The following is a 21,047-nucleotide window of genomic DNA, read 5'->3' as shown; positions in this document are numbered from 1 at the left end:
GGACTGTTGGAAGTGTGTGTGGCATCGATGCAGAGGCTGTGTGGAAGTGATTCACTAGCCTTCACATATCGTTTACAGACTTTATGGCAATTAGTAAGTACTCGTATTGGTACTCAATATCAGCAAGTAGCTAAAGGTTATTACTTGTTCTTTTGCTTTAAAAAAAAAAGTGGCATCAGTGTGTCTGTAATAGCTCTTACATTGTGCCCGTTTCTAATTCTTTGTATGGGGTTTTATGTTATTGTTCTTTTCCACATCTCACTTTCTATTACTGTAAAAAAGCTCTGAACATCCAACATGTGAGGCAACAACAAACAAATGCAATATTTCACCTTATGAAACCTTTACAACAGTTTCATATCTCACCTATAAGACTGAAGAGGCCCTAAGACACTTAATACAAGTCTCACATTTCTCACAGGCGTGTGTGAAAAACAGAGCCACTCATTTCTTTATTCTGGCTACTATCGTTGATGAATCACCTTGTTACAGCGTCATGGCACAGATCAGACTGCATCCTTCATTAATATTCTCAGCGGTGAGGCAGAATCGATGCAGACAAGGAGGAAAAAGGAGAAACTCAACACAAAATGAGTGTTTGTTTGTTTAGTTTTTTTGGATTATTTGAAGAGTGTGTTTTCAGATGGGCTAAAAGTCGGCAGGTAATTGAGGTGAATCTGATGTTTTCTGCTGAATGAGCAGAAGGTGGAGCATGATAGGAGAGAATTCCCTCGTGGGCCGGCCCGCATTCACAAATAATTTCACTGTGGCGGTTTCTATGACTGTCTAAGGTTTAAGACAGGAAATAAGAGTAACCTAATTGGACATAATTGTTGAGCTCTGGCAGCTGTTCGAGACGAAGCGGTTCGCCCTTTAGTAGTGATATCACTGGAAGCACTTAGAGCTTTATTAAGTGACACAAATTAGGAGGGTAGACTCTCTTTAGCAGGCAGATCGTTTTCAACACAAGTCAAACTTACCTGTCGTCGCCTTAGGAAGGAAAAAAGCTTTCAAGTTATTACCACAAACGAGCATCCAAAAGGTAGCGCGGAAAACAGAAATTAACTTCAAAAAGGCTGCGTTGTGCAGCCGCAAATAATAGTTATGCCTTTATGGGAGAGCACTTAGCAAATCATAAGGCAATAGCAGGCAACATCAAGTAGCACAGTAGCAATATTTGATATAAACCAGTAGCTTTCAGAGTGTGGGAGAAGACGGGAGCACCACTGAGATTTTTGAGGGTCGTGGGGATGCCTTTTCCCAGCATGAATATTGCATTTTAGGTTTTGTAGAAAACATAACGCCACAAACAAATGAGTGGACAGTAAAAATAGAATTTAATCCATTCAAAAAAATACAGATTATTCATCAATTTCTTTTCCTTATAAGTGCTATAAAGACCAAACAAAATGAGATATTTAAGTTGCAAACTATATATTAAGTAGGACAATGTTAAATATTGCAATACTTTTATTGTTTTAATTTAGCCTATATTTAGTCAAGAGAACCCCATTGAGATTAATAATCTCTTTTGCAAGTGTGTCCTGGTGTCCTTATATGATTTGTATACAATTACAAATATTATGTTGGTGATGGTAATGTTTATATGCTTTCAGATTTGTATTTCTACATGTGAATTTGTTCTTTTTAGTAATTTTGCGTGGATTTTCATGCTTCTTACATTTGTCCCGTGGCCACCAGGTAAAAAAAACAAAACAAGGCTGTCAATGGATTTAAAATCTTCAGATTATGTGCATGTTGATATTGTGATTTTTTTTTTTTAAGATCATAAGCAATGTTATAATCTAGCAATCTACCAGAGATTAGCACTTGGTGTGAAACGAACTCTGAAACTTGGGCGCTGGGCGGTTCTTTCTCCGCACACTTCAAAAACCCCCCGGCACAAACAGATACAGGCACTCGCACACATACAGACGCGTACGCAGTCGACTCATTCACACACATGAATAAAAAGAAAGGAAATGACGCCCTTGGTGGGGGCTTGTGAACGAACCTCGGATGTAGCGCTCACCTTCAGGTGGCTGCTGGCTTTGGGGCTGAGGCTGCTGAGGCTGCTGCTGCTCCAGCTGCCTGCGCCTCTTTGCCTCCAGCAGTGGATTCTCATACTGGGTCTTCCTGTTGATGTGACTTTGGGACGGCGGAGAAGAGGGTTGAGTGGATGGGGAGACAGCACAGAAGGAATGAATTATAGAAGATGAATAGGGCGCGAGAATAGACGACAGGATGTAGAGATCAGCGGGGAGGGGGGGAGTCAGACATGGAAGAGAGGGTAAGATAATAGAGGAAGGCGGGAGAGAGCGATCAGGTCAACAAAGGAGGGGAGGAGAGGATAAGGTAATAGAGGAGGGAGGGAAGAAGGTCAGGTCAAAAAAGGAAGGGAGAAGAGGAGGGATACAGTGATAAGCTTCGATTAATTGTGACACGAGACACCCGCCCTCAGCCTCTCACAGAAACTACCTCTTTGTAAAGTGCACGGCACAGTCACGTCGCAAATCACATCAAATAAACCCCTTCAGCAATGATGTCTTAATTCACAGCAAGCACAGGCACCTTTCATATCACACGCCCAGCACCGCCAGCTGTCCTGCTAACCCAACCAGAGCTGAGAAATTAAAGCTGAAAGATCCACAGCATACAGCCAATGAAGAAAACTGTGAATAATGTATGTAGGGAAAGTATTTCAGAGACAAAAAAAAAATAGCTCTGAGCCCCCAGGTGCTGCTTTGAACAACATCAAAACATATGAAACATATTTGTAATAATGCTGAAGCCCACGGGCGTCACATAAGATGAGATTCACACACATGCGCTTGTAAAAAAAACCGCACATACACTGCATATTTTCCCCAGTGGTGATGATGAAAACAAAATGTCCTACATTTTCAGGACCAAAAATAAACGGAAGCGAAGTCTGGCTGTGATGTCAGAACAGAATTGTAAACACTCGGGAGCGGCTCGGATTTACAGTCCGGTTAAGAGCTGTGTGTCGCAGTAAAACTATAGCTTGTATTTGTGTTGTTTTTTTTGTGTGTCAGCATGCAGGCATGTCACTTACTCAACATAGTAGACCCCGTACACTGGATCGTCTATTTTCTCCCATCCAGGGGGGAGTTCTGTGGAAAAAAAAAAGAGAGAGAACGAGTGAGTCACAGGAAATATAGAAATACCCCAAGCTTGTGTCTCTCCATTGTGTGTGTGCCTGTCAGTCAGGCTCCAGGGCCCATGTGGCGCCACGGCCTGTCCACACCTCTGTCCCCTCACACTGCTGACATTTCCGCACGTCAGACAATAACAGAGCAAGGCCACCCCTCCCGGGCTAAGATGGAGGGACGGATGGAGAGTGAGAGGAGATGAAAGGAGTGAAGAGGAGAGGTGAAGGGGTCGCTGGGAGGGGAAGTGGAGTGGAGTCAGAAGAGACAGGTGCTTATAAAGGACAGGAGGGAAGTGGAACAAGCCTGGCTGGATGGAACGAGAAAAGCTTTTTTTTTTTTTTTACCTTTGATTGTCCTCATAGTCACCATTAATAATTCAAAACCTTACAGATCTAATGTTGTGCCTCTTCTTTTTTCGTTGCACACCCGTTACGTGACAGAGTGAATCTGCTGCAGACCTGACTTCACCCGACCTGCCTCCTGTTTGTTGACCCAGTTTGCATGTGAATGAGAATTTCACCTGAGCAGAGATTGCGTCCATTCAACAATGGACTGAAAAATGTTCTCGTCTCAAGCTGAGAGCCAAATTAATAGTTTAATGTCGGCTGAGCTTATTGCTTCAATGATGTAAGCATTTGAAGATTTTTTAATGATAAAAATGCATTTAAGTGTTACAAATTAAAAAAAAAATACTCAAACTTCATAATAGATTTAAATGTGGTTGGTCCAAGTTCTTCCTAGCACAACAACTTTTGTGAACTATCGCACACAAAAAAACAGCTGCCAGTTGTACTGGAATGAAACGTCGGTGACCCACGCTTGAATTTTGTTTTCCTCAGTTCGGGTTCTCTTAGGTTTATTACCAGAGTACTACCATTAGCTGAGCTGTCTCATGACCGAATCACCGATTTCAGATGGAGTTACATTAGATTTTGAGAGGAAGATGCTCTAACGCAGGGATATCAAACTCATGTTAGTTTACACACAGTGGGTCAGACGGGTAATATAGTGCTATAACCTTCAAATTCAAACCTTAATGTTTTTCTTTGTTGTGGCACAGATTACATGGGATGAAAATGTCATGAAGCCACTCTGCAGGGAAAATTACACTCAAAGAAATTCCACAGCTGTAACTTTGTTACCGGTTTTACAAGAGTTCAGTTACTACTTGATGCAACCAAATCCACCAGTCCGGCATGCGGTACAATTTTTGCTGTGTTTTCTGCAGTTTACTCCTTGTTGCCAGAGGCAGCGAAGCCATTGCATCTGATTCACATCCAAAGCCTGATTACAGCGGCATTGATTATTGGCCAGCCTCCATGCAGATAATGTCAGAAGCTTCTAATTGGCTGCAAACACAGATTGTCCAATATCCCTCCCCTGTGATGTATAAGTTTTACATATTATTACCCTGGACCAATTCTGCCTTTGCCCTGTGTGTGAGTAGATGGTAATTACAATCATCCAAGGTGGAGCGACCCCCCCCCCCCCCCCCCCCCTCTGCTTTCTAATAAGGAGGATCCTTGGCTGGAGTGGAGTCGGGAGCAGATGCAGTACATTCAGGATGTTTAAGTGGTCTGAGCACACCACCACAGCTTACAGATTAGTCAGAGGAAAGCCATTCAGATAAGTCACAGTGCCAAAGGTGGAGGAAACTATTTCATGCATGTGAACCCTGCTTATCATTATTGTATTTTCCACAGCAGGTGAATGCAGTTGCTGAAAGAAAAAAAAAAGGGGTGAGTGTAGAAGGAATACAAGGTTACGGCAGTGTGCGGTGGCAGGGGCGAACCTACAAAGCCGGCGTGGTGAATTTTCATTTACACGTTTTGAACTGGAACGTTAAATGGGATGCAGTACCGCCTCACCTCAATGCAAAATTTTAATCACCCACATGATTTCACAGTGTGCTAGTTCCGCCGCAGGATGAGCACCTGTGGGTGTGTGTGTGTGTGTGCGCAGAGTGCAAAGATAGAACCAGCAGAGGACGTTCGAATCGGTAACCTTCCTTTAAAGTGCAACACACCTTTTGATGTGTGTAAGCCCAAAATAGAACGACAAGCGGAGAAATAAGCCTGTCACTCATTAGGCGGTGCTTTTCTTTCCGCCCCGTGTCCCTCTTCCCACATCCCATTTTCTAAAACATACTGTGAATTCAAGGCGGGAGTCAACCGTGATGAATTACATGTCTGCATCTCATTCTCTTGATACAGTGCTGTGATTGATTTCTCCTGAGTAACTGTGAGCCGTGGAGAGGAGCTCTGTGTGTGAGGATTTGTTTGTGTGTAGGTGTGTGTGAGTGTGTGTGTGTGTGCAGCGGCACACATGAAATGCTTTCGCCTGCTTCTCCTTGGAGAGATGCAGTTAATTGGGTTTCTTTGCCTCACCTGTATTAGATTGTGCTGATCGATAATTATCGAGCACGTTCATCCAGTTGTCTAATGGACGAGGAACTCGTCTGATCTGCCGGTTTTTAATGCACATGATTTAAAAAGCTTCACAATGGCAGATCCTGAAGAACATACTCATAAAATCAATGGATGTTTTATCCTTTTATATAGCTTGGCTGAGGAGATGCCAGAGACAATCTGCAAGGAGACTTGGTAGATGTTTCTCTGCTGCTGACCTCGTTCATATTACGTTTGGTAAATTTGCTCAGTTAATAAAGGAAAATATCGACATATGGAGGTTTAAAGGAGGATGAAACCCTCTTCTCAGTTCTGATGCTTGAATATGGTCCCAAAGCCTTGGGCGAATGAAAATTTTATGTTTAAGAATAAACTAAAACTTTTCTGTTTCTTAAGCAGTAGGAATGCATGGATGAATCACACAGTTACACTTATGTAGACATTAATAATGTGATTTAGTTTTCTGTACATCAGTGCACCTCCAGTCTGTGCCAAAGCATCATGATGATGATGATGATGACGATGATGACGATGATTGTAATGACAAAGGCCTGCAACAATCATTACTCTGATATCTCCTAAAGTGGAATGACATCATTCATTACCAGAGCGTAACACCGTCTCCAGACACCATTTATCGTGCAACAAGAGCCCTCACCGCTCTGTCTGATAGGCTAGTTAGTGTGCTGATGGGCATCGGGGAACAGAACCGGGACCCGTTGCCGTCTGGCTCAGACAGACACACATTAGGAAAATCATCGCCGCAACAATCCCCCTCGGATCCGTCTCGCCCTCTTATGTGTGAAATGACGATCCGCTGATGTGGGAGAGTTTGCTGCAAACGTGTTGGGAAGCGTGTGGCTGAGTTTACAATGCTGTTCAAGGCCACATGCAGAGCGTGTTCACCGAGAGACATACTGAAGGGGAGGCTGGGCAAATGTTAAGTGTTCGCAAGCATAATGTCTCATTTCTAAATGATGGGCGTTACAGCCACCGCCAGACAAATGTTCCGGTGACGCTGTACAAGCAGCCGCTGGCGCACGGCATTATGGAAATGTGCGCGAGGTATTGTACAGACTGTATTTGTTTTGTTTTTTCCATCCAAATTGATTCTTTAACCCTTTCTTGGGTAACTTATTACATTCCAGTGCTTCGCAAATTATGTGATAGAAATCAATTTTAAAGTTTAAAACACATTTTTATGCTATTCATTGCTCAACAATGGCTGCACTGCAGATCAATTTCTTCCAATTATTCTGAAAAATAGGGACACTGGTGCATTTGGTAAGTTATTCTTCAAGACAAAAAGGAGACAAAACACAACATTGTTGTGTTATTATTCAGAGGGAGAACTAGAAATGTCCTGCATTGTACAAGTAAGACAACTCTCATACATCACAAACAAAAGATTTTGGTTAAGAATGAATTATGTGCAACAAGAGTGACCATATTTTCTTGGAGCAATACGTATAGTGTCAAAGATGTGCTGTTCCTACCGAGGTCATTGTCCAGCTCCTCTGTGTGTACCCCTTCTGCTCAGCAGGATCATCAGCAGCAGCAGCATGGGGGAAAGAAAACAGGAAGCGGCAGACATAGGGAAAAAGACACACATCTGTGGGTCAGCTGGGTGTAATAGCAACATCTGGCCACTTGGTGGCAAGATTCAATCAAAGGCTGAGTGTCACCTGGTGACAGTGACCACTTATGTTTACAATAATCGCACAGCACGATTTCCCTCCAGATGACTGAACTGAGGTCTGTGGTTTGGAACAAACGTAAAGCTGGAAAAATTGTTTTTCCAAGCTTGAGTCATAAACCATAATTTAATCAAGCAATATGTTGGTGTGAGTAACTGCTTATTTTCTCATTGTAATACTGTATATATGAGTGTGTACATCATGTACTGGAGGTAAACATCTTTGAACATGGTGCTTTAATAGATTCAATACAACCCGGTGTAACAAATGATAGTGATTTGATTGAAGCTGTAGGATTTCTAATTCTGAACAAAACATAAAAAAAGAGGGGGCCTGGAGGAGAAGCAATGCCACCCGAAAGCTGCTGCGCTCAACATCTTCTGTGACCCAACACTGACACCTAAGGGCTACCAAGGGAAACTCCACTCTCCTCCTCAAGCGTTGAACGATTTAACACTAGACATCAAGACGTCGCAGAGTTGGAAAAAAAACCCCCAAAAACTGACACTGGATTCACTTCAGACAGAGGATCATCAAATTAACATATTTGTGTGAATTATTTCTGACATGAGTGCTGAAACTAAAAAGATCAATGACATAAATTGTATCTAAACATGTCCGGATCAATTGTTGGTCTGACAAGAACATACCATCATCTTCACATTCTTCCAGGGGTTTCTGAGGTTTGTCCAGGCACCGAGGGTCTATCCACGAGGTGGTCTTTGTGTTGTGGCTAAACAAGACACACAGCAATATGATTAATTACAAGTATGTGAGATATATATATATATACGTATATAGGTTGTGTCTTTATGGTGAAGAAACCTGGGATTTCGTGTGTCTCCCAAGGACATTTTGACAGATAGACAGGATGAAGTGCAGACAAAACCTCAGTTGGAATTGGATTAGGAGATGCATTAATGTCTGATCCACAGTCCCTCTGTCGATGGACTACAACAAGTGTCAAACATAAGGGCCGTGTGCAAAATCCAACTGCAATCCGGCCCACCAAACCACTAAGCAAATTGTACAAATAACTTCTTTTTTTTAACAAATTTCTTAAGAGTAGCAAACACAAGACAACACTGAGACATGAGCCGAGATATCAGTGATGCTGCCATGAAAGCTGGCGACCTTGTAGCTGTCACACGGGCCTCAAAGCCATGCTGTGAGTTTCTAGAAACTTTTTTTTTGACATTTCACTACATTTTGCAGGTTTAATTAAAATTGGCTTATTGTTGTCATTGTACTCGCGAGTAATTGTTTGGTTTTCTGGAAATAGACAATTTCTTCATGTATACGCTGCACCACAACAAAGTTAACATTTAAAGGTTATTATGGCACTATTTCACCGGTCCAGCGCTCTCAAGATGTAAGTGGGCTGAATGTGGCCCCTGAACTAAACTATGGTTGATGCACCTGAAAGCTTTCAAACATTTTCCTGAAAGTTATCAGCGGAAGAGCCGTCAGAAATGCCGGGTTTTGTTGGCATTAACGTGGATTTACAAGGTGCTCTTGACCTGAATCAGGGGCATTGTGAAAGTTGTGACTTGTTTTGACTTCAGATTTGGGATTTTTTTTCCTCGATGAGGCTTTGAGGTTCATTCGAGGTCAGAAGGTCGTGGTGTGTGGACCATCGTGTTATTTTCTCACCATTGCTCCGGTCCTTTTAGGACGCTCTGCTCTTATTCATTGGCATGTGTGAAAGGGGCTGCTTTTTAAAGCATATTTCCAATGACGTCAGCTGGTCAGAAATGCCGAGCTGGAGCATCGAGTTCAGCGCAACAATACAAATCAGACGATGTATACATTTGTTGTGCTGAATCTTTTTGAGTATAAATGATAGAAATTACGACGTATTTAATTAACTTCATATGCAGCGGAAACACTGCAGCTGAGCTGTCGTTATGAGCCATTAAAACACTCGCAACATTTTTACATGCAGCGATAGACAACATTAAAACCTTGTGTATTCTAATACTTCACACTGTGCACAGCCATCTTGGAAAATGTAAATGAAACTTGGGGTCCTCGAAGCTGGATTGTTTTGTTTTATTTAATATGGGTATTGATTCAAAAGAGGGGTAGGTCTTCCATTATTTCTGCTCTCCAACTCAGAAAACAGCCTTCATTTGAAAATATATACCAAAATGTATTGCATATATTCTTTGGATAGGTGGAAAAAGAATCATGAGAGGGAGCAGATGAAGTGTTCGGTTAAAAAAGAAGTGAAGCTGCCCAATGTGTTGAGAATTTATCGCAACATCAACGGGCACAAGATACATACCCGCTGGGTAGATATGAGGGTCAGAGGTCACAAAGTGTGAAAGATTATTGCGTATCGCATGTTTGGCTGATATCTCCATTCACCCATCAGTCCACACTCCTCTCCTAAGCTACACTCAACTTAAAAGACTGGAAAGAATGAGATAGTGAGGTGAGGAACCCTGTCGTCAGAGGGGAGCGTTGACTCCTTCACACTGGGGGGGGGCTGGGTTTCTTTAAAATTCCCCCCTGATTGATTTTCAATGAGGGCACTAAAGTCACACAGCCAATGAAGACGAAACTACAAAAGATTTCTGAAGGACTAACTTGGACGTAATTATGGTGAACAGGGATACTGATGTTCTATACATTGGTGGCATGAACTCATTGGAGTCTAAGAATGAATGAATGACGACATAACAATAAAGATAAATGTGTAGACGTGAGCTTGTGACGGTCGGATTCACGTCCAGCTGTACCGAGCAGCAGAGACATTTAAATCCACTTTAAGATACTTTGATTGAACCGGAAACAACCCAGAAACAGTGTTTCACTTTTGATGGTCCATTAGTGTCTGGAAGATGAAAGAAGATGGTCCGATCCAGGCCGTCAGCATTTGTTTACAGCGGTAAAAGAAGTCAAGGTGATCTCATGAGGGAATTGTTACGGATAATAACGCTATAATATAACACAAAGACAAGTTAATGAGGCACTTGAATGATAAGTTGGCTTTAAAAACAGAAAGTAATGATCAACAGAGCTTTTTTTCTACAGCATTTGCAGTCTATTCAAGTCTGATGAATGTCAGCGAAAACAAGTTTAATTTGAAAATGTGACCCATTGTTTAGTTGGAAATATCTGCTTAACTGTCAAACCAACAAACTTAAATCTAATTTAAGATGAACGTGAAAAGCATCATAACAGACGTTTGGACTGTGGAGGTTTGTTGGGATCTCAGTTCAGGCTTTGTTCAAATAAATGAATTGATTGTTTCACTACAAACCGGACTGACAGAAACAATTAACGATGTCTTGTGTGAAGAAAACGGCGACAAACTCTGCACACAAATCGGTCGTGATTTGAAGATTCAGTTCGATTAAATTGTGGCAGTTGTGGCTCAATTTGAGAATAAAGCCCCTTGAGATTTCTGAAGCGGTGAAAACAGGCTATATTAAGCTGATACAAAGACATAGACGATGGCAGATTGAAACTGAATCCACACAATAAGAACAATTTCAACGTTTTTTTTTTTTTTTTCCCCTTGGGCTACTTACTCTATAAAGTAGACCTCTCCGTTCTCGGTGTAGGCCATCTCCCAGTTGTCAGGCAGAGGTCCCAGCGGGTCCTCCGGGGGAGGATGGCTCAGGTGAGAGTGTGTTTGCTGTGTGCTCTCCGTGGTGGCCGTTGGTGAGGGGGTTGTCCCAGCGTAGGACGGGTCACTCTGGCGGGGGATGTAGGGGCGCACCGAGTGAGGGATCTCGTCTAATTCACTGGAGTCTCCTGGAGGGATCAAGAGAAGAAATAAAGAAACCAGCTTTTAATTTAACGACTGTTTGGGGAACAACATACTTCCGGGGACCAGATGAATCTGAATGCAACACGAAGACCCACAAACCCCCAATCACAAGTGGTTTGAGCCCAAAATGTAATTGTGAATTCTCAGATAATCTGGATCAGACCTCGGTTCTGTTCCAGAGTCAAAAGCAAATGTGGAGAGGCAGCTTTTAGTTCTTAATTCACCAAATACTTTGAACAAACTCCCTGAAAACTGCAGGATGCTGCAGACAATTCTGTTTGCTGCTGTCTTTCAGTAAAACTAGCTTTTTTGCACTTTATGTTGCACTGTCTTTAACTTATTCAGTTTCTCCTCCTTGTTTGTAAAAATAAAGCACTTTGAATTGCTTTGTTGCAGAGAAATGCTCTAAAACTGAAGCTGCCTTTACTTGCTTTACCTAAGTAAACTGAGCAAGAACCCGAACACAGCATGGGAAATTCCACACCACAAAAGAGTCCACACACTTCCAAACGACCAAGTATTTTTGAGGAATCCAGATCTGTGTAAAATCTTTCCAAAGCTCCAACATGGACTTTCTGAGTAAAAACCACTCATGTGGAGTGGGAGCGTTTATCCAAAACTGCCTCCTACATTTGTAAAGTCACGCGGGGCCTGCTGAGTGGGCAGTTCACACCTCGACTCGTGGCCTCTGAAGTGCTATCACCTAGCTTCCTGTTATCTCCTTTTCACACTCACACTTGACTGGCACCCTTGGAGCTCGCACAATCGCAGATGGCAAGCAAACAACTTTTGGTTCCACCTTGGGACGGAAAAAAGAAGTAAAACACATGGTGGGAACAGCTTTTATCTGAGCCGAGTCAACCTCCTTACAATGCCTACTGACCTACTAACACACAAGCAGGATAGGGATGGTATTGTTTATGCTTTATAAGCCACAAGAAGATTCAAACAAACGTCTCAAACTTTAAGACTTGCTCAGTCCGTCACCTTCTGCTGCTGGCAGCCAGATGGCACTATTTTACATTTTTGGATGCATTCAAACCCAGATTCCACTTACTCACCAATCAAAGAAGCTCTTGTGTGCTGCTGCCACACCAAAGTCCTCTCTTCCTCTTCTTAATCGCTCTCTCTCTTCATTCCTTCTCCTACTCCTTTTCTCAGAGCTTATCCTCCTTCACACAACATGTACACCTCTTTTGCTTCTCTCCTTGTTTCTCTGTCCAATCCCACCCTGACTCACCCCCCCCCTCGCTTTTAATTCCTGTTGCCTTCTCCCCACATCCATTCCTCCCTCCCACTGTATCCATCACACCCTGTTACTCTGAGGAACCCAAACACAACGTGTCGTGAGCTGGATCCCATCCCGGTCTGATCCTCTAAACTAAATCCAGCACGGCGCATCCTCAGGCTGCTGTTGACGACAGATCTGCCTGTAAACACGCTGTTTGCTTAAAGGTGTCCTCATCAGCTGTGAGAGTCCCAAGAAATGAGGAGGAGTTTCAAAAAAAAGAGCACCAATGACTGCAGCCATTGATTGGCTGCAGGCAAATTCTGCAAAAGTAGAAAAACCTGTCTGAAAAGGAAGGGGGAAAAAAAGTGTTTATCAATAATAACTGCGGTGCTTCATTTTTGGATGTCGCCCGCGTGAAGACGCCAAATTCAATTTAGTCTGGAGAGTGCTGGCAGCTTTTGAGGCCCGGTTCCCGCCCCGGATTTTGTGTCCAAATGAACGAAAATTGCATCTGAATCGATTGTAGACAAAATGCTGTTAACGCCTGGCTTCAGAATGTGCTTTAAATGTGTCTTGAGTGAATGCTTGTTATTGGATGCCGCCTTCCTACCCGCCATGCGAACAGAGAAAATGCAAATCTGTGCAGAGGAGACTGCCAGAGAAGACAACCGCAGAGCCTCAGCTGTACATTGGAGTTTATAAGAATACTGTAGGGTTTGGGGCTTTAGCCCCTCAGTAGCTATCCCTTGAAGGTTTCACGAAATTATATCTAAAGGAACATTTTCTAACTCATTTATAGTTTACTTGCACATCTGACCCTCTTTCAAAATTACTCTTATCTCCTGGTAAAAAAAAAAAGAAGAGATAAATCGGCTGATACAACTAAACCCATGAGAAAGAATTTTAATAATTAAATAAATCATCAAATAAAAAAAACAAACTGTGTAGTTAAGAATTAAAAATGACTAAAATCGGTAAAACAGCTAAAATGTCTGAAAAATGGCTGAACTTGATTGATCCTTTATTCATCTCGCAAAATTCTAAATTCTTAAAACTGTGACAAAAACTTTTTAAAGGACAGTGAGTACACAGTGGGACAAACCTGGGCTGCAAGAGGCTCCGATCCAGACCAAGAAACCAGTGAAAATTTCAAAGGAAACATAGATAAAAAAAAAGCGAGCTACCTCCGAGCTCAAAGTGATGTTCGAAAAACACGTCACCGGGTTTCATCAAAATTGGCTTGAAGTTGACATTGTACTCTTTTTTGTAGTAATTATTTGGTTTTGTGAAAATAGAGACATTTTCATCGCCTATACTCGGCGCCACAACAAATAAAAAATATGATTATTATGGGACTATTTTACTGGTTTGGCCCACTCAAGATGAGCTTTTTGGCCCCTGAACTAATATGTACTTGACACCCTGCTCTAACATTCTGTGCAAAGTGAAAAGAAAAAGAAGAAGCAATTACCTTTTCTATAACGGGTATTAATGAAAACATGGTAGTTTTAAGAGAATAGCTTTAAATAACAATCAGGTTTGCAATGTGTTTAGTGTCCACAACTAAGTGAGTGTTTAAATATCAACAAATAATTATAAAGCATTTCTATTTTGTAAATAAAGCTGACTGTTTAGTGGGATAACAGTTGATAGCTAACACAGTGAAAATGGGTAAAGGTAAGCACACATTACACAAATAAAAGACTTTGCTTTACATTTGAGTTAGAGTTCCTGAATGACTTCATGCAGGCCGCTCAGGCACTTCATGTGACGTACCTGTAAAGCTGCTGTTCATGTCAGGGAGGTCCTCGTCGTCCTCCTGCGGCGGCTCTCCAGGCCCTATTCCAGCATTGTGCATGTCATGGTAGGACTTGCTGCGTCGAGGAGTGGAGTGCTGCGAGCCCGGCAGGCTACTGCTGAGCCCGTCTGGCAGTGGGGCATCACCGCCGCTACCGCTACTGCTAATCACTTTCCCACTGGGGGGCTGCACGGGCGGCTTGGGCGTCCCATAATAGTTACCTAGGCAACGGAGGAGGCGGTGGGGGAGAAAAGAAGTAGAAGGAGGGCATGAGAAGAGGGGTCAAATGCTTTGTGTATGTGTGTGTGTGTGTGTGTGTGTGTGTGTGTGTGTGTGTGTGTGTGTGTGTGTGTGTGTGTGTGTGTGTGTGTGTGTGTGTGTGTGTGTGTGTGTGTGTGTGTTGGAGGAGGGTTTAGTCACAGCCTTTGTATGTAAATACTGAGTTTGTCTGTGGGGGAATGTTAAATCTCAAATTCAAAGCTACAGTTTTCATCTTGCTGTAGCTCAGCTTTCAAACAACTTGAAAACTTTTTGGGAGACTCCCCACAATGATATTCCACCACTTTTAAGCTTAATAAAATGACTGCTTATGCAGTTCATCTACAAAAAAGATTTGCATATTAAAAAAAGAAATGAGCAAACATGTGAAAACAGAGCCTGTTTTCTTTTCTGTGAAGATTTTTTTAATTGAAGCGATTTACAGTCTGACTCTTTTCCTGTGCCAGAGTTGCAATTTGGGTTCAACTAAAAAGAGTGAATACATCCAGTAACCAAGTCATGATCATCCAAAGAAGAAAGCAGGCAGGCGTTGAGAGACTGTGCAATATGAAAAACGGTCACAATGAGGTAATAAAGCCTCAGCATCCAAAAGATCAACTTTTTTTTCTCTTCCTTTGAAAAGACAGACTTTGTTTGGTAGCAGATTGGATGGAGAAAGTTTTAATTTGAGATAAAGTGACAAAAGGAAAGTACTTTGTAAATGTATATGTAAATGTTTTTTCCACAAAGACAGTTAAAATATGCTTGAGGAGCAATAATTATAAGACTTTTCCTTGATTAAAGCGGGCGATTATTTGAAACAAAGAGTTTATTCATACTTTCACTGAAAGGCTTAATAATTGTGGTTAAACATTATGACTGGAGTCTTAAATCTTAAGCCTCAAATTGAAGTCCAATTTGTATCAAGTTGTTGTTGCTTGTATAATTTCAATGTGTTTTCCATGACATGACAAGATTAGCCATTACTGTTGTTGAATATCCTTGTAAAGACGATTCTTTTTGAATCACATGCACAATTATTTATTTTTTAAACTAGTGTTGACAATTTTGATATCCAGTGGCTGGTAACTTAAGGAATGCTTCTGAATTTTAAACAGTTGTATAAAATAAGTCAACTTCCCACGTCTTTCGAGCATGAGGCAGCCTCATTAACATGACAATCCAAGTCAAAAGGCATCGTTTTTACATTTTTGTTTCCATCAGAAGCATTCAAAAGCAGATTGATGTAAGTTTGAAATAATGACGTGAAATACAACCCTTCATAAACAAAATCGAGGAGTGTAGGCCTCCGTCTGTTTGGCCAAATATGCTGACATGCAGATCATGAATGCACTGTGCAGGGAAACCTCATTTATTGCAGTTCATTCAGTAGTGTGTGACATATTTACTGTGAACGTTGATAATGAGTTTTAGACACATTTGTTACACAGTGAACGGTCCAACAACCTGACCAACTCGGTATTTTGTTAGCCGTCTACCAATCTACTTACCTGATAAGCAGCCAACTGGCAACCATAAAAAGTACCTCAAACAGGTTAGAATAACATTAACTGTACTAAAGAAATAATTGAAAATAAGGAATATGAAAAACTAAATATACAAATCTGTACACTCGGGTGCATTTATATTACATGCGCATATATATGGAAGAAGTGTTCAAATCATGCCATGGCACATCTGCACAAGATCAGACTTTTTTTTTTTTTTTTAATTTTGGCTGTGCTGAAACCTTTTCTCACCCTCATTGCCTGCTATTTTCCAATATACCTAAAAGATACTTTCCACTGCTCTGTAGAAAGGCACGGATCATATTGCTTTCTGACCTCCGCTAAGTAGTAGATAAAGTGAGTGCAAGAGTGCAGCATGCCAAGAATGACCAAACTAAAATTTCCTGACTTGAGGAAAAGACCTTCTCCGTGTGTAAACCGTCTTACTGCATTGTGTCCACGTGATGCTGCAGAGGGTTGAAAGTTGAATGTTGCTACAAAGAGGGAGCGGTGCGGTCTTTGGCACGGACAACAAAACTCGGCTGCGGTGTGGGCGGCCGTGTTTCGGAGTGCCGGCTGGAGGCAGAGCGGTGGACATGCTTTCTTCCCACTGTGCCAGCAGGTGTACCTGTCCACGAGTGGAGCGAATTGGCCCGGATTAAGGTTCTACGTGCCTCGTTGCCGACAGTGTGCAGTGAGTGGGCGAGGTGAAGTGTCGGCCGGCGGTACCGAGAGACGTGGTGATATCTGCCACACCTGCCCTGAATTGAGGTTAAATGTTATGTCGGCACGTTCACCGACGGAGAAAACACTAAAGAAGAATCTGTCAGGGGTCTGAAACGGTGTGTAATGTGTGTGGTGCTCAGAAATAAATGCTCCAAACTCCCTTGAAGCTACACTGTCAGGATGTGAGTATAATGTCACATCTTCTATGCCAGGTCAGTTATTCAGAAGATTAACAAAATGCACACCCATTGCCAGAAGGTGGTATGCTTAAAAGGGATGTGAGATGTGGTTAACTACCACAACTTTCTTTTATCAACTGTTTAGGTGAGAAAATGTCGACTGATATGAGACAACTGGAGCGACCAGAAAGGTGGTGAAGTGTGGCATTTGCATGTGCTCCCTGTGCAACCAGTTTGGAAAACATGCATTGGAGGTTCACAGGTCACCATGAATTGCTTTCTGGAAATTTGTATGCGAGATGGAGAGGCAAACTTTTAAAGGGTGAATCCTGCCTTCACTCATAGGCGACGTTTACACAATAATATTTCAGCGAAAACGCACGGTTTTTCGGCATCATTCCAAAAAATATGTCAGTGTACATGGAAATGGCAAAAACGTATGTATGTAGTTAGCATGTTGGACCACGAGTTGGTGATGTTGGATGTTTTTGTCATGAAGCCACACAAACATGCGCAGAGAACAATATGGAATAAACATTAACAATGGCGAGTACATGGACATTCGTATGGACAGACAACAGAGGTGGATTGTTATTACAGGAGACTCAACTATAAAACTACCAAGTCCCAGGAGAATATGGACTCTGGAGGCCGCTATTGTTGTTATTGTCTGTTTACTCAAATATGTGCAAGAAGAACTATTGGCTATGGCCGTGGTGTGCATGCACAGTGTTTGACAAGTTGTGTTCCGAGGCTCGGAGCGTGCAAACAGACTCCCAACAGGCAACGGAAGATTTCCGTTATCACTTAAAAATGTTGTCGTGTAAACGGGGCCATATTCAGGTGGGATCGGCTCCAGCATCCTATGATCTTCAAGGCTCATTTATGCTGGAGGTTATATGACTCTAGGCCCCCTGATGCAAGCTGGATGATTCCACCTTACGTTTCCACAAATCTCTCCTGATCATCCCCTAAAGCAACAAAGTCAATCTCGGATTCAATCCATACTGCAAAACACAGCCCGCTGATAATGCAGCAAACAGTTGCAGAATCCAAGGCTCGCTGGCTGACTCCTGCAGTAATGAAGGATGGGAGTGGGACGTTCAGCCTCACTGAAAGGAACATGATAGTAACTAGTCCAGCCTGACTTGTGGCGCCATCAAATGCCCTGGCGGCTCCAACTCAACCAGCTAAATTATTATACATAAAGCAGTATAGAATGTGTGTTTACTGAAGGCTGTCAGCCAATTGTAAAGCTGAATGGAGGGGTTGAATTTCTAACTTACCTTCATACGTTCCTATTTCCAACAAGGTCCCACTCTTCTCCAACTCCAGAAAGTCCTCCACTGAGAGGAAATTGTAATCCACGCCAGGAACTTCTCCTTCACGTGGGGCGCGGGTAGTACCTGAACACAAAATGGGAGACAGTAAACGTTAGTTGAAGAATTTTCTGTTGGTTTTCAGATTTTTGTGACTGAAATATAAAGAAGAAAGACGTTTTGTTATGTGATATTTCATTACTCCGGTAGTCTAATGGTTATTTTGCTAAATTATCTGCAGCAACTGACAAGTCGTTGGAAACACATATTTTAGAAAATCCATTAATTGGGACTGACTATAATTCGGAATTGCGATGTGTTTGCAATAATGCAGCATGGAGTTCGGCTACGGTCTGAAGCAGATTTCATCGAAACCTTGGCACAATCCCTTACTTGAGATTCACACAATGATCATCAGCTAACGTCAATTTTTTAGCAGATGCTACTGTCTTGCTGCACTAATGTTGTGCAACAGTTCACGGAAAATGCAAAACCAGCAGGTTGAGGAAGGCTGTTTTTCTTTTTGCTCTTACTTTGCAACTGAAGGCAACTGAACTTTACTCAAAAGGGTTTGAGATGATTTTTAAACATCTGAAAGTCGCATATTTGTTAACTCTTGCGATTGGTTGAGCACAATGCAATTGGGGGTCCGGGTTTAACTGATATTGCAGATCGTTCCTCATCAACCCCTTGCCCTACATTATTCTGTTTTGCGCTTCTGGTTATCCACCAATCCACCTTATAAACTCAGACATTGTCCAATGCAGGTTAGTGAGGGGGAATGGAGCCAATCCCAGGTAATAATGGGTGAAAGCCGGCAACACCCTGTAAAGATCCCAAGTGATTCACACCTCAAATTAGGATCTCTGCAGACACAGCAGAAATACACTAAATCTGCACAGACCGAGCCCAGAATCGAACCCATAACATTGAATCCACAACATCCCTTCAATGAAGCAGAAGTGCTCACCACCATACCAATATGTGGCCTTCACTGGTTTTAGGATTGACGACACGGAATCGGTATAATTACTGATGGAGAAAAGAAGCATTTGTAGACTTGTTTGTTTTTGCACCTTCACACCGGTGTAGTGTGTGAGGTCCAGTAGTAGCACCTTTGTGAGATCCTGCCAAATGTTTGGTGTGTGTGTGTGTGTGTGTGTGTGTGTGTGTGTGTGTGTGTGTGTGTGTGTGTGTGTGTGTGTGTGTGTGTGTGTGTGTGTGTGTGTGTGTGTGTGTGTGTGTGTGTGTGTGTGTGTGTGTGTGTGTGTGTGTGTGTGTGTGTTCTGGCAGGTAGCCGGTGAGCTTGTAACACTTGCCTTTAATGGCTGCTAACAGTTGGTTAGTGGTGGCAGCAATGTAAACAACAGATTCACAGCTGAAACAAACGTGACATGATAATGTGGCTCCGCTCAACTCGACCTGCCTTCTTTAAGATTCCATCAGGAAAAAGCAGATGTTAATTAGACATTTGCTTTGTCACTTGCTCTACATATAACACATAGGGTCCAACATGATCCCATCATTTTTAGAGATCAATATCCTCACTAATTTGTCTACTACATTTTCAATGAGGTATGTGGGTTTATTTGAAGCATCTGCAGCCTACTACTGAATGTACTGTTTTTAAACAAGGTTGTGTTTTGCGTCTCAAAACAAGAAGCTCAATCGAAGAAGCGTAGGCCTTGATTATACGTTTGAAGTGAAAACGCATCATTTGAGAATTATTTCATGTTTACATGGGAATGTTTTGAAAACAATGTCCATGAACACAGAAATAGCAGAAACACTGCCAGGCCATGAGTTGGCCCTCTTTATTTTTGCAATGAAACAATGCACATATGAGCACAGAAAAAATATTAACAATGGCGAGTACACGGATATTCGTATGGGCAGATGACAAACTTAGTTTGTTATAATGGAGACTCTTGACAATAAAACTACAAAGTCCCAGATGGATATGAACCGGGTGTCATGGCACTCTAATGCAGTTGTGGTGGGCCGTCGCAGTAGCAGCACTTCTGAAAAGTTGCAAATTCCCCTTGTTTCCATGGAGACGAGTCGGAGCATTTTTGAAAAGCTTCACCTTGGGTGTTGTTCTCAAAAAGTTGCTTTTTCAGTGGCTCAGAGCTCCGTTTTGTCACGTAAACCAACACCCAAACTTCAATTTACGTTTTCCCGTTTTTGTTTGAAAACGTCACGTCAACGGAGTCTTACTCCATTCCGAGGTTGAGGGGCCATTCTGTTGTGGATTTGCATGTTGGATCCAGGTGGAATATCACCAGTCGGGCTATTTCCGTGACCTGTGGTTTCCCCCCTCAGTCCAAAATCATGCATAATATATTAAATTGTGTCTCTACACTGAATGTGTGGGTCTCTTGTCATGGGATGGAATAGTGAACTGTCCAGAGTGTGCAATGCATTTTGACCTGATGTTGGTATAGACGACGGTTGGATGGTTGGATCGACAGATGGATGGATGAAAATTGTGCCTGATATACTTCTTGAATTCAGGATACAATTCCAAAATCAAGTGCCCAAATCCAACAGAAAACCAACTTGTCAGGTGATCGTACCTTGCAAAATGCAATATTTTCTCAAGAAGCTAGCAAGATGTAGATCTTCCCATTTGGTAGAGCACGTTCGAGATAGCGATATGAGGATTCTATACGACGTTGCCTTGAAGACCAGCGGCATTGACAGGCTGTCTGTGCAGGAAATTAAAATCAAGAAAGCAAGCTTGCACAATAGGTGAAAAGAGTTGAATCAGGTTGGGGCCATGTGTTGGAAAAGCGACAACTGTGGATTTCAGTGATGTTGAATGCGTCTCTTAAAAATAATAATTCATTGTACTTTCTGTGCTCTCATCATTCATTTTGATCTTTGCCTTTCGAATGCTCAGTTCCATTCAATTGTTAAGTTCATATCAAATTCTCTTTGGAGTTATATCCTCCTCTGTTGTAATTATT

The 21,047-nt window shown here is 42.1% G+C and overlaps 1 protein-coding gene across 2 annotated transcripts in view; it reads right to left on the bottom strand.

The window, feature by feature from the left end:
* Nucleotides 1-21,047, bottom strand: part of magi1b (membrane associated guanylate kinase, WW and PDZ domain containing 1b) — a 159,882-nt gene that overhangs the window by 39,528 nt on the left and 99,307 nt on the right. Inside the window, exons 3-9 of one of the 2 annotated variants that reach the window (XM_080494807.1) lie at nt 18,046-18,165; nt 14,067-14,309; nt 10,818-11,043; nt 7,929-8,011; nt 7,078-7,113; nt 3,077-3,134; nt 2,033-2,148 (exon numbers count right to left, since the gene is read on the bottom strand). In XM_080494807.1, the coding sequence (XP_080350933.1) occupies nt 2,033-2,148; nt 3,077-3,134; nt 7,078-7,113; nt 7,929-8,011; nt 10,818-11,043; nt 14,067-14,309; nt 18,046-18,165 (882 nt within the window). Of the gene's footprint in view, nt 1-2,014; nt 2,149-3,076; nt 3,135-7,077; nt 7,114-7,928; nt 8,012-10,817; nt 11,044-14,066; nt 14,310-18,045; nt 18,166-21,047 lie in introns of both variants that reach the window. The other variant, XM_080494806.1, reaches the window with a different exon arrangement.

The sequence above is a fragment of the Blennius ocellaris genome (genome assembly GCF_963422515.1).
Source record: "Blennius ocellaris genome assembly, chromosome: 4".
NCBI classification, from domain to species: domain Eukaryota; kingdom Metazoa; phylum Chordata; class Actinopteri; order Blenniiformes; family Blenniidae; genus Blennius; species Blennius ocellaris.
This window is presented reverse-complemented; position numbering and strand designations above follow the sequence as displayed.